The sequence below is a fragment of the Rhyacophila brunnea genome, unplaced genomic scaffold, assembly GCF_057557595.1.
Source record: "Rhyacophila brunnea isolate RB1 unplaced genomic scaffold, BYU_Rbru_1.0 scaffold_10, whole genome shotgun sequence".
Classification (NCBI taxonomy): domain Eukaryota; kingdom Metazoa; phylum Arthropoda; class Insecta; order Trichoptera; family Rhyacophilidae; genus Rhyacophila; species Rhyacophila brunnea.
Window position 1 is genome coordinate 39,511,497 of NW_028232752.1, and position 15,307 is coordinate 39,526,803.

At 31.2% G+C, this 15,307-nt stretch overlaps 1 protein-coding gene across 1 annotated transcript in view; it reads right to left on the bottom strand.

Moving 5' to 3' along the window:
- The window catches only part of LOC147079194 (uncharacterized), a 766,028-nt gene that overhangs the window by 15,221 nt on the left and 735,500 nt on the right, over window positions 1–15,307 (bottom strand). The window contains exons 8-9 of the mRNA XM_085954485.1: window positions 12,063–12,119; window positions 196–262 (exon numbers count right to left, since the gene is read on the bottom strand). Coding sequence (XP_085810611.1) covers window positions 196–262; window positions 12,063–12,119 — 124 coding nt within the window. The remainder of the gene's footprint in view (window positions 1–195; window positions 263–12,062; window positions 12,120–15,307) is intronic.

The following is a 15,307-nucleotide window of genomic DNA, read 5'->3' on the forward strand; positions in this document are numbered from 1 at the left end:
AATTAAAAACTTCATAAATAAACTTCAAATTTACATGTTTAATGAATATATACATATAACACATAATAACTTGCCACCTTTCTAGTATACCGGATAATAATATAAGGGTAGCATTTATTTATCAATTGGAAATAAGTATGGGATAAATTAAATTCGGGTAAAGAAAAAAGAATAAAACAAATCGAATTTTCTCACCTCCCATCGGTCCTCTGACACCCTCTCTGCCAAGATGTAATAAACCGTGCCGTATATCTCTTAGAATCTGGAAAAAGGAAGAATAAATATATTTAAAATCACTTTTATAATTTTATTTAAACGTGTAGTAAATTTATGTAAATAAGAATCGTAAAAGAATCCTTAAATATTAGGATTGTTTTTTAGATCTTTGTAGCCCTACTGTTTATTCTTATTCTGATATTGATTTTTGAGTTATCTGATTTTTTTTAATTCTAAATATTTGAACCAGGAGAATAGTAAGTCGAACAATAATTGTATTCTACTATGTTGTCAAGGCAAGTATTAAGAAATTTCAACTAATATGTAACTCATTGTTGCTCACCAATTATATTCAATTTGTGTTGTAATATTGTATTTGAATGTCTATTCACTTATATTCATATATCTCAATTACACTTTTTTTAACAGAAATATAATATATGGGTGGTCCAAAATAATTATGGATCAAGTTCATCAAAATGGATCCTGAGATATTTGGACCTAAAATTAAAACTCCTTTTGTAAAATTCAGGAATGTTTTAATTTAACTGTACACACTTACCATATCTTGATAGTATATGAATCAATTAAAATAAATAGTCTAAACATAAAGCATATTCAGGGGTTATTAATATTAGCAAATACTTATTTATACTGCTGAAGAAACTGTCAAAATGGACATGATTCACATTCAATGTGATGGCTTAACAATACTAGTATTGCCATGTATGCAGAAAATTGTAGAGCTACGACTGTGATATTAACACCCAGTATAGAAATCTGTTTTATCTAGCCACTGAAATGAAAAAATCGAATTTTATGAAAATTGAACTTGATCCATAATTATTGTGAACCACTCTTATCTAACCGTAGCGCCTTCGAATGTACTATTACAACATAATCTGGAAATCCATAGTTACCTATATAGATAATAATATGTCATATTATGTGTCACAATATAAGTACCTAGGTACATATAATCAGTGAAATCAATCTTCGCCCAACGTTAGGTAATTTCATTGTTTAAATGGGAATAAGCATTTTTTTTGCATGGCTGATTACTGATTATTAATATTATTATACAATTATAATTATTATTTTCGAATCGATTCTCTATTTTCAATAGAGTCGTCAATCAGTATGGTCGCATTTCATTAACCTTCTAATAACTTGCGGAAATATTATGTGACCGTCGGTAGACATAATACATCCTTACAATGTAAAACAGTGTAGGCAATACAAAATCAGTTCTAAAGATATACACGACATTCTTTTTAAGCTTACGTACTTCTCGTAACCCGAAAAAAACTTGTATATAGTTCGTTAAAAACATAGTATAACAGACAAATCTCTATAAGATAAGTAACTATTGTTTGCCAAAATCTCGCCTACGCTATTTTTGCTTAGCAAAACTGATATGTACCTATAATGTATAAATTAAATTGTAATATAAAAATCAATAGTGTGTCTTCATTGTTCAACGAATTTAATATTCCCGATTAGCACATTTTTATTTTACATCATGGAATATAGACATTAATGTCGTATCGCGTGGGCTGAACAAAGACCGGAAAATTGAATAGAAAAACCTTGCCATAGTTTAAAATAGAAACCCGATAAGTAATAAATAAACCGAGTGCACGATACATAAAATATTCCACAGTAAAATATGTGACCGGGAGATATGGCCCGGTTAAGAGAACAGTAGCGAAAGACGCAAACGCGGGGCGGGGTACGGGTCTCCGTCTCCGTCTCCGTCTCCGCAACAAATATTGCCGAATGGAAATTGAAAAAAGGAAAAATGGCCAGTAAAAAGAAAGACCGGGATGGTGGTATTTTATAGCAAATACAAAATACACAGAGTCTTAATTTTATCCTCCCCCACGGAGGTCGGGTGATGTGAAAAATTCGGCTTTTATGAATTATTAACCCGACATTAATGCTAATGCAGCAGCTGAGGTAATAATATTTATATAACAACAAACAACTGTATATACAGCTGAAAATACGCATTGATTTTTGACGAATCCTATATGCTTTGAGGTAGATTCGGTAAAAAAAAAATCATTCATTCACAATGAATTAAGTGAGTAGGTAGGTACTACTTGATCATATTAAATTAACTATAATGACGTTTTATCGAGAATTGATAGCCAGTAAAAGTAATTTATTAAATTAAAAAAGATGAGTGGAAATAATAAATACTTATATTATCCTAATTATTTACTTCAGCATAGTAAGTAGCAGGCAAATATAACACTAAACTTTACTAGTAAATGGCATTAAACTGCTGAAATCATAATGGGCTCTGTACGTCGCTCAGCGTACAGACTGATAAAACTCTCGACAAATTGGCTCTTTTTACATAAACACTAATTAATCCATATTTGGTGATTAAAAGATAATTTATTAATTTAATACATTTAGACTTTAAAATGATTATATTTCTGCAAATACATACATGGTAAAATATAATTAAGCTTTTGAATAATTAAAATAATCCAGTACACTTAAACTATAGTACACGGAACATTTTTTTTATTTTGAATACACTCCTCTACATTCACATCAATGCACCGTTTGGTGCAGTTTACACGATGGTGGCATCATCGGCTTTATTTCTTCAAAAATGAGGTGGAAGCTCGCGTTACGGTCAATATAGGTAGTTATTGGACCATGGTAAACGATATTTTGAAATTTATTATTTTGATTTATCCTGATAAACCAGCAATAATTAACGCATTGGGAGCCAACTTCGTGTTATTCATGATATGCTTGAAAAAGTGGCCCAAAATTCGACGTCAATAATGCGCTTCGTCAAGAACAATATCGGTGGACATATACCCGAAAGTTCAATGCTAATACTATGTATTGACCATCCGAATAAAAAATGATTAAATGTCAATTTATTGTGATATTTTTTTTTAATGTCAGGTTCAATCGCGACTGTTGAATCACGCTTGACAGTGAATGATTTGATAATTATTATGAAAAAAATTTATGTATTTGATAAAAATAATCATGTTCTACCTTTTTTTTACTTACATATCTGTCTTTCTAATAAATTTGATAGATTTAACACATCTTGAATGTGGAAGGCCACGTTTAATTTATTGTGAAGAAATAGCCAAATTTGGACCAAACTACAAACTAGGTACCTACTTAGATACACCTAACCCCTAAGATACCTATGCTTACAAAAAACACTTGCAACTGCTTGGATCGACGATATGACCAAATTATGTAGAAAGGGGTAGCAGCAAAACTATGTATTACTTTTAATTCAACACAGTAAAGTTTAAACTTTCTTTAATTTTTAAAATACTAATAAATAACATACAAAACCGGATCGAGTATATTTTACCGTGTATCAAATTGTTATAAATGCCAGAAAGCATGGCTTTTCTAAAACACTGTACATACTATACTATGGTTACGTAGGTTCATGAATTCAAGTTTCCAGCGGAGTCAGCATAAAATAAATGAGAATTCCTTTAAACAACGACTGAGCCAAAAAGCTTCCATCCGATACAAGAGTAAACATATAAACACCGAGATTCTGGGTCAAACAGCCCTGCATGGCCGGCGACTCAACCGCCCAAAAATTCAAGCTGAGACTGCAAATTTATTTAATATCAAATCTGAGGCTTATTTTATATTGAAAAATTGAAATATAACTTACTAAATTTCTTTAAAGGAGCCTTATTTTCCGTATCAGTATTTGGCAAGGGATATGACGTTATTTATGTATGCATGTAGTATTATATAGTACAATGATTAATTTATCATATAATCATTTTTTTCCTTTTTCTCCAGTTAGTAAATACTGAATATTATTGGAAGACCCGAAAGGTGTCAAATAAGACTTTTATGTAACATAATATATCTACACAGTTTACCTATGTGGTGTCCATATGCTCCAGCTAAGGGGCGGACATGGACAAAGAGACATAGTAGAAGAATTTATATATATATTATACACTATTATGTTTTTAGTATCCTTAAAATGAGTTCAGAGATTTTTTGCGTAGGCAGACAGTAAATGCCTACGATGGCCGCGCGGCTTAAGCGTCGGCCGATCACGTCGTGGGTCCCAGGTTCGAATCCTGGGCCTGGCAAGTACACATATTGTTTTTCAATGTGTGTATGAGTCAGAGTATTGACCTAATAGGTTGAGCAAGTGGCTAATATCCATTTCTCGTAAAAACAAAATCTGTTAATACAAAAACCTTCACTCTGTGGAGGCCCATTTGATCTTATTAGGATAGGGCATGACAAAAAAAATATAAACAGTATATTAATTATAATATAGTATATTTAATATACATACTATCTGACTAATTATCTGTCAACCGTTTATTTTCTTAGTTTATGGTATATCTAGAGATGAAATTGGCTACTAAACCGAGAGATGCAATCGAATCTGTATGCATAATTAGAGATACACACTTTCTGTTGTGATTCGTTTACTTGAGACGATAATATACACGAAAAGACATAGTGCCAGGTCAGGAAGTAGTTGTGGATTCCACTCCTCACTTCCATAACTTGGTACTTGCTTGATGGACAACGCACGCGCGCCTCGGATTCGCCTGCATACTATGATATCCACGGTTTATTTTGTGATTCGTCTACCTGTGACGATAGTTCATACGAATAATCGTGATACCAGTTTAAAAAGTGGTCGAAGATCCAACTCCGCACCCACTAACTTGAAATTACAATAGCAATGTGCGAGAGTTTTAGTTTCGTATGTGTATAAAAAAGGCAGTTGGACATTGAATAATATTTAAAGTTGGCCACTGGCTTCAAGAATATCCATGGTGATAGGCAGTTTATTAGTTTCGTTGTCTTTATACATCCATAAGGTGCATGATCCCTATATTAGGAACACACACTCTACTAGTATTTTAGTGAAAATTAGGACACATACGTAAGTTTTACAAACTTTTTTCTTTGGTATTAGTATTATTCTTCATCTTCATCTTGGGAACCTCATAGCTGAGGGTCATAACTCGAATGGGATCCACTCCGCAATGTACCCAACTTCAATTTCGAATTACCCATGAATTCAATATGTGCTATTGATAACAAACGTGATGCTTCTAAGAAGAAAAACGCAGTTTCCCCAACAATAGGCAACCGGAAAAGTTATGTTTTCAGTCGCGGATGTGGTCATCTTGATGCCATACGAAAGCTATTTTCAATAAAACGTATATCTAACTAGTACAATTAAAACAGCCTGATACGTGTTAGTAACTTTGAAACTTCTGTCGGTCCAACAAGCTATTGGGACCATCGGGCAGTCCGATCTGGTCGCCACAAAGGCCTATTATATTGTACTATTTGCGACGTCTTATTGCGAGAGCGAAGATCTCTTCAAACAGAATATTCGTCAGATTTGAATTCGTTTCATTTTGTATTATTTTATATAAGTACATATTTCATTTTCATTATTTTTTGTTAGTTGGGTTTTGTTAGTAATGTGTACATTTTATTAAATAGGTCATTTTAAACTAAATTAAAGACCTCAGTTTTGGGTATTCTCCTGAAACATTTTCAGGCGTAAACAACTGCTGGTGCTTCACATCAAACGTAAGGCTTCAAGATACGCTCTACCAAGACCGCGTGTTGTGCGGGATGGGATTAAAATTAAATTTATAAGAAATTCACAATTGGTAATAATAACGTAAAATTAAATTAAATGTAGCATACATTTTATATATTGTTTTGCTTATTATACAAAATCGAGTGGCAAATAATTTTATATTGGCTGGCTGTTTATTTATTATATAAAATTAATTCAATAAAAAAATAAAATCAATCTTCAAAAAACCACGTGTGGCTAAAAATGTTGGCACAAATTTAATAACATTTAATTTGTAAATAGACTGGAATTTTGTGGGAAATTTTCGAGATAGTTAGCTCAGGAAAAAACCCACCTGGTTGTGGGAGAGGTGGCTGATATTTCAAAGTGTAAAATATGTTAATTTTCCGCACCGTTATGTTCCCTCCTGCAGTGCAGGTTGCATAAATTCCACACTAGTTGGATACTCTCCGTGCCTGTTTAAATTTTTAATATGATGTTCATGGATTTAAATATTGTATTAGGATCGAAGCATTTTCTTAAGATAGCATAAGATTTCATGAATATAGCATACGCTCCATAATAAATTGATAGTTGTACGCATTTCCGTTAACTTTCAAATATAATCGACTTATTGATTTAAATAAAACACAATTTCATCGTACGAATTCTCCTTGCGTTATAATATAACTGGACCGGTTTCATCCGCCTCAGAGGGACATTTTCAACTAGTAAAGAATATATACAATAAACATACATTTATACTAATCAATTTTAAGAGACAAAACATTCACAAATAAAACAAGTACATTTAACTAGCTTATCAGACAAATTTAGGTAATAAAATGAAAAAATTGAAGATTAAAATTTCATAATAATCGTTAGGAATCTAACCAAAAATCTTAATTGTTAACATAAAACAAAAAATAATTCTAACACTAAAATGAAATGATCACTTAATCATTAAAACGTTTCGTATTTCAAAAGACAATTACTTATTAAGTAACAGATAGTTAATAATAGAATGATATTTAGACTATCAATTTATAAATTTACAATAAAAATATATTATTACAACTAAATGTACATTCATACAAAAATAATACAAGTAGAATTAGTGCGATAAACACCAAATCATCGACTAATTTCAATACAACACTAAATAACTAAGAAGGTTCACCATAATGTACAATGTACATCCAAAATATAACCTAAAATTCTCAAAAACATACAGACGCGGTGCGGTTTCTGACTAGAAAAAATCTAGTTAGAATCCCTGCCCTGCAAGCGAAAGTCATGTGTTCGAATACCACACAGGCCAATAAATTCTCTTGGAATTTCTAGAATATTATTATATAAAATATATAAATTTACGGTTTTCAAAGTTACGTATGCATCTTCTGTACACGATTTAATTTACACGGCAGATAACTCACAAGGCAAAAGGAGCTGTTCATACAAGGAAAAAATAGATATCATAATGATTTTCAATCCGTTCAAATTCTACAATTTATATAATATATATAATTATATGAACTAACGAAAACAGCAACATTTTGAGATATCCAGTTGTTGCTTAAGTTTTGATAACTAACTAAGATAAATAAATATTGCCATAACTAATTGACAGGAGAACTATATCAATCCACTTATATGCACTGTTCAAAATTCAGTTCATTTACAATGTCAACATAGAAGATATCTAGATGCAGTATTGGGGTGACGATATCATATATATTCTATACAAACTCGCACAATTATATTTATATATGATACGAAAACATGCAATACTTTTTAACAAATTCTATAAGTAAGACATGTATGGCATAAATTTGCAACAATACTTTATACATATTACGTAGAAAACAAACTTCTCAGATACAATATTAAACTCGTGGAAGGTTGTTTATTGTATTATATTGGTAGAATATAATAATGCTTCACTGAATTTGTCAATAGCAATCTTGGGAATACAATAACGCTGTGAAGACGTTCTATAATATAATAATGGAAAGTTTATATTACAAAGTTTTCATATATGTAAGTGGAGACGATATCTCGTTCTTTGATCTCAAATTACTGTAAGTACACAAAAACAGGCCGAGAATAATAAACAAACGAGAGCCGCGGAGTTGGCCAGAATAAATGCGACAAAACTTTCCTCCCAGCATTGATAACAGGCTGGCAAGAGAAAAGAATAATAATAAATGAAAGGAAAAGTTTAAAAGTTGTATTATCGACTTTGTCTCATCTAGAAAAAGGAAATTTAATGCAAACGACGGAACAGAGTAAGAGGGAAACTTACTCCGACAAATTTTACTTTAAAAGCCAGGAACATACGTAAAAGAACAGTTATTTCTTTCAATTCTCGAAAGTTGCGGACGATAATAGCGCACTCCAAGTTTGGGAAACGTCCCGCAAACCTTATTTTAGAAAACCATGTAATATGACTTGAAACTTACTTCGATAAAGAATACCGTTATTGTTAATCAATATTTTAATAACCTTTTGAAAGTTTAAAATTGATAATATAATATTACACTGTTTACGCTATTAGCGTGTGGACGGAGGATAAGCGGGCGTGATGAAATGATTCAGTTGTATCATTTCCACAAAAAGTGGTTTTTTGTCTCTCTTGTAAAAATTGCGCAATTCAAGATAAGTGATAGGATTGCGCAATTATTATGTACTGTTTGTATTTTTTTCATGTTTCGGGATTTCGGCCTTCAGGATTCCGGCCATTAGGGATTTCGGCCATTCGGGATTTCGGTATTCGGGATTTCGGCCTTCGGGGTTTCGGCTTTCGGGATTTCGGCCATTCGGGATTTCAGCATTCGGGATTTCGGCCTTCGAGATTTCGACCCAAGCCCGATTTATAATTAATGACGTCATTAATTTATATCACCAATTATCTACTCACTGATGGCATTGTGTAAAACTAAGAGTTAATTGTTTTTTAATTGAAAGTTATTCTCAATATAATATATTATATAATACTTACTTCTATACGTTTTAATGTATTATTATTTATTGACGCACTGATTGATGGAAAACATTTATATAATTACACACTACTTATTTTTATTTGTTTATATTAGATATAGCTAGTCCGTGTTTTCGTATTGTTTTTATTATATATGTGTTTTTAGTGTATGAATATTTCATATTTCTTGCTTTCCTATTACACACTTTCGATTCACGCGACAATGGCGAATATTTTCGATTTTAGCGGTCTCTACTAAGACATCTACTTATATCACTCGTATACTTTTTTTTTAATATAATTATACCGGGGCGACCCGCTGTCAAATCACCTGAGTGAAGATACGTTGTCCAGGTGCTCTTTCTAATTCTCGTAAAAAATACAATCTTACAGAGCTCTTCCGTCTTCCCCAATATCAGGGCACGTTTGAGGTCCTCGAAGTTCTCAAGGACATTTGTAAGTCGCAGCTCTACGTCATTCAAATTTAGGGGATTGTATCGGTATGTATGTATGTAATGTCCTCCTAAACACCACGTTCATCGTGTAGCTGCTATGGCGACATAAAATTTATTGCCCATGGTGTGGGCCCGATCTTAGTCTATACTATTATAAGCTTGGGTTTACTTTGGCGAGGCGACTCAACAAACCAGGGCCCTGAGCATGGAAAGGTAGTATGGACTTACTTTGTTTTCACAATATCTAGGGGTGCACTATGCCAAGGTTGGCGAACCTTTTTACGCGTGCCAAAATTTCCCAAATATTATTTTTTGATTGTCTGACGTGCCGAGCAGTTTTTCGAGAGGTTCGAGCAGGAAAAAAATGAAAGAATTCTATTTAAAAAGTTATAAGTAGGTAATTGTATTCTTGAATATTACTACAATACCTACTTAGTTTAGTTATTTACGCACAAATTGACGCCAAAATTGCTCGGATCAGATGAGGCATCCTCTCCGCGTTGCAACTTCCCTCGCCGCCTGATAAGGTCAGTGTCCTAATATTATTATGTGTGACCCATAAAACCTACGGACCGATCGATGCAATTTAAATTAATGATAATGGTTATTCTTGAAGAGTATCTGCCTGTTATTTTTTATACCATGCGATCTGTCGTTTTATGCATGAATTTTGTCGTTTCCGTTTGCGCATCAATTGATAAATATTATTGATAAAAATATTATTCAATACCGAATTATATAATATATAGGTATTTAGGTTTCTGTAAAAGTTTTTTGTAGAAAAACATATTTTTTTATTAAATTATATCTATTTTTTTTACTCTCCAACATAAAACATTCGCGTGCCATAGGTTCGCCATCCCTGCCCTATGCCATGATTTTTGACCAAACTTGGAATCACTACATACTGTTATCTTGTTTATTTTTCTGTTTTTTTTTTTGTAAACTGCATAAATACAATATTACATAAATAAAGAAGAAAGAATATTGAAGTTTGCAATATACCATACCTATCGGATATGTAAATATTTAAAATAATATAGTCAATAGTATTAATATAATATCTAGATAGTCAGGCACAGTAAAATTGATTTTAAATAGTAGTCGTTATGTGCGTAGGTATTTAAAAACATAAGATTATGATAGTATAATAAATAATATGTGACAGGCGGCTCTCGTGGTGCAGTGGGTAAGGCGCTGGCCTTCCACCCGAGAGTTCTGGGTTCGATTCCGGTCATGACAAAAACATTTATGTGTTTTTCTCAAAGCCTGGGTGTTTGTGATTGTTCAAAGTTACTAACAACCACCTTGTACGAAAAAGCAAGAACATGGTTATATAATAATTCTAAAAAAAATTAAATATGGACGTCCTTTTTAAAAGAACGCATTATCCTTGAAAACAATTGTGAAAGGGGATTGCACGCCACGTGTAAAAGCCTCGCAAATTATAATTGGGAAACTTTATAGTTCTGTAACAGGCGGCGATTATTAATTAGTTAAGGATACAATATGTGGGCGTAAACACGGATGCTGTACCCCAAAGCAAAATCTACCCCTTTTCTAGGAATCATTATACCCATAATTATGATATTAATAAATTTTTAATAATGAAAAAAATATTACTAGAGAGACATTATCAAATTACACGTGAAAGTAATTTTGAATTCCTATATTATTTGAGAAAAAAAACGATGAAATAAAATGATAAAAGTTTTTCATTAAACCATTGATATACTTTAATGCATAAATAAAAAAAGCTTCATAAAACGCATAGCCATATAAAATTTCTTAGATTGGCAAACCATATAAACCAGGGGGGGGCAAACTGTTTGGATGGAGGGCCAAATTCAAGAATTCAAAATGAGCGGCGGGCCGCAAGTAAAATACTATTTTTTAGATATACACTATTTATTATCACAAAAAATAAACATTACAAAAAAAATAATGAGAAGAATGAAACTGTTGTACATTTTTGAACATTTTTTAAAATTCAGGTGTTAATTTTGAAGTTGATATTCTCAAAACTGCTTGTAATTGGGCATCGGAGATATTTGATCGTAAAGAATTTTTATATTAGGTTCATGATCGAAAATGTTTGTTCATATATATAGGTTGATCCAAAAGTAACGATCATTTTTCTTGCATAATCTTTAAGTTGGTCGAATTTGTCTGAATTAAGGGCATTGTAAAATTTGGAGATTTCTTCACGACGATGCAATTATCTTAAATCAGTGTCACACTGCAGATCAATAAATAATCTCAAGTTGCAGCTCTGTCGGTACACTATCAATATCTATTGAAATCGATGTCCAACGTAGAAAATAGTGGTTACATAGTGTGAGACGAGACGCAAGGAAGACGTACTGAGATAATACATTTACGAAACAACAAATTCTTCAAATTTTAATCTATTGTCAATATTTTTTAAAAAATTATAAAAAAGTTATTCGTAATCAGAAGTACAATTAATGATAGCGGGCCGCAAAAAAATACCCGGCGGGCCACATGCGGCCCGCGGGCCGAAGTTTGCCCCCCCCTGATATAAACTACCGGACCATGTGCTATTCTTGCGGATATTTAACTTGGTACATCATTTGAAGCGCGAATCTTTATGTATTACCAACGAAGAATACTACATTCTTAAATGTTGTGTATAGTCTTGAATAAAAAAACATGAAATTTAAAATTAAGGTATGAATAAAATTCCCTTCAAGTTTCAAAACTATTTATGTAATCTAACTATTTGTTTTTAATTTAAAAATTGTGAATACAAAATTAATAAAACCGAAAAATTTTGAAAAATTTTAAACAATTTCCATACCTCTTCGTGTTCTCTATGGAATTTTTCTTTTTTCTTCATTGCTTCTTGCACTTTTAACTGAAACAAAACACAGTTCACATTAGATTGTGAAGTGGAGATTCACGGCGTCTTTTCAAGCGTGCGTATATTTCAATTTAAAAAAAAGTAATAATAAAATACCCAATTATCCATGAAACATGCATTTTCTTCAATATAATAAGCCAAAAAAGTTTTTGATGATAGACAGTAGCTTATTTTTTATTTATTTTTCTAACTATAACGATTCAAAGAAAGTTTATACAATATTGCCATCGACATAATATATTTTTTTAAATATCAGAATACAATAAGTAATGTGCTATTTTTTACATGATTTTCTACAACATTCAATAATATAATATTATAATATTTGACAGTCCCATAATTATATAACAGTACATACAGAGTTTATAAACTTAACCCATAGTGTTTACAGTATTTTATTGTAATATTCCACGTTACGAATCCATCATCAATTTGGGAGTTTACTGTATAAAGCAAGTATAATTTAAGGTAATGATAATATTAACAATCAAAAACAATCTAAAATAGATTATAATAAATACTACTTTATTAAATGTAATGTTAAACTAGGTACATATATGAACATAATCGGACCTACAATACGGTGTACCGCCTCTGGAAGAGATTTCTTAAAATATGTTTTACATAAAATGATTATTAGCAATTCGCAAATCATATTATTATGCCCGTGCTTTGGAAGTAAATAAATTTGTGGAAAGCGTAAAGTACCTATATAAATTTATTTTAATTTTATATTAAAATATACACTTATATCGTATACGTTATTTTCAACACTAAACCTATTTTATCAATTTCTTGAAGAGCTTTTTCTTGTGGTCATGATAATGAATGATACTTTTAAAAATGTGTAAGTACATCCCTTGATATTAACCATTATATAAAAATTGTTTTACGACTCATATTTTCCTCACATTCCAAGTTTTATTAAATATTAGAAGATTGTTGTTTTTTCCATTTCAATCGAACCATTTCAATAAAACAATAAATAATCAATAAGCACGAGTTATCTGTAAGTGGAATATTACAATAAATCGAATAAATTTATTATGTATGATATAATAACAATAAACATACTGACATACCTACCATGCTTTTAACAAAATAAACAAAATATAACAGTGCAATAATATCACAGGTAATCACCAAGAAATATAAACAATAAAAGTTACAGTCGGCGAAAATTCAATTATCCCCAAAAAATCGTCACAGAAAATAATACCGAGCGTATTTTTCCGACCCATAAATATTTAGCTTTAAAAAATGCGCGGCAGTCGTAAAATGCTGAGCGGAAAACAGATGATTATCCCATAAATTCGTCCCGCGCTGTTGTTATCTGTGACCTATGAACGTATACCAAGTATTAAAGCAAGCGTTTGCAGAAACTGTCTGTCTCTCTCGGATATGTATCGAGTGAGAGGTGTAGTTGAAAATGTCGAGTGGTGCTAGTCTTGTACGATGTTTGCGCAACGGTTTGTGTGGACTGTATAGGAAAAGCGCGAGCAATGCAAACGGACCATATAACGACTGGGCAACGGATGCCGTAGTTACTGACGGCAATCACGTAGATCGTAAAGCGATTTTACGAATCGGGATATATATTTCTCTCGACGACCTACGGCCTTATCTTATAATATGTCTACTTATTGATATTATTATCAACACTTCTCTAGCATTCCGGTGATGTGTTATTTACTTTGTAAGCAAATGAAATGAATGAATGAATACCTATGTACATCGATATGTATCAACATAAAATCAATAACTAAATCATGTTGTGATTTTTATATTGATCGACGTTTTCACCAAACTGGATTTAATTGTCTAAATGTTATGTCGTATTTTTCAATTATGATGCAAATTAACATTTATGATAGTATTTCACTATGCTATAGGAAACTGTTTTCCAGAATTTCCACTTTCGGGTATAAATTCTATTACTTTTATGGAATATTACAAAACTCAAACTGTATTAAGACGTCCTGTAAGTATATAATTAGCGTCGTATAATAACACTTCAACTGAAAATCTGAAAATAGTATAGATCTATATTTTGATGGTTTTACTAGTAGGTAGTTGTCATTCATAACTCACTTTTGATTTACCTATATCGCTTATTCCAATTTACATAGTATATGTAACTCAACGCTATACTTTAATAGATAAACGATTTAGGAGATTTATTATTATTCATTGTTTAAATACATACATTAAAATCGTAACTACATATTATAATAGTGATTATCATAGGTAAATAAATATTACTTATCGACCTACACGCATATTGATTTTTTTATACAAGAAAATTTTTTCCGACTTATGTGTGGTGTAAAAAGAAATTCTGCCATTCTAGCTAATAGTGATTTTTTTATGCCGGACTAGCGGAGTATCAGTTGTTTCTTCTCCAAATATTGCCAATCAGAGGATACCAATGTCTATGTTGATATATTCTACTTGTCTGGGAGTGATTTTTAGTACAATAGTAATTAATGTATGGCTCAAATGTTATACATATTGACTTGTACTTGTAGGTATGGATTGATTTGTGCAATCAAAATTAATTTATAAAAAAGTCACTTACTGTAGTTTTACATATTAAAATTATAATGTGTGGTATTCCCTAAATGTAAATAAATTCGAATTTAATGCTAAATATTAGGAATGCATAGATATATTCATCCGAATTCCTTTAGACATCCATATAGTTTATTTAAAAGTGAAGCAATTTACGTAATAAGTTAATTGATTTATTAAAGTAAGGTATCATTAGCTCAATCAGTAGACTATATTTTCAAAACGGACTGAAGTTAATATTATTTCATTAAATTACATATGGCAAATATCTAACCTTAATAATTTGTATATTCTATCTAACATGATATAATAAATACATTAAAATTGAATCGAACATGCACCATAGTGAGAAAATATAAATCCTCAACCTTTCCATAAGAAAAAATCGGAAATTATGTTAATGAAACATTCAAAAACATAAAATCTTTCATGCCTTCAACCACGTGCTAAATTTGCATAGCTCATGCGAACAAAATAATAAATGCAAATGTGTGTTTACAAATAAATAATAACCCATGAACCGTAAAAATATTACTTTCAGAATGTCAGAGAAATTTAATATAAAATCATCTATTTATTTCAAATATCTGAGAATAAATTAATTTTAATGT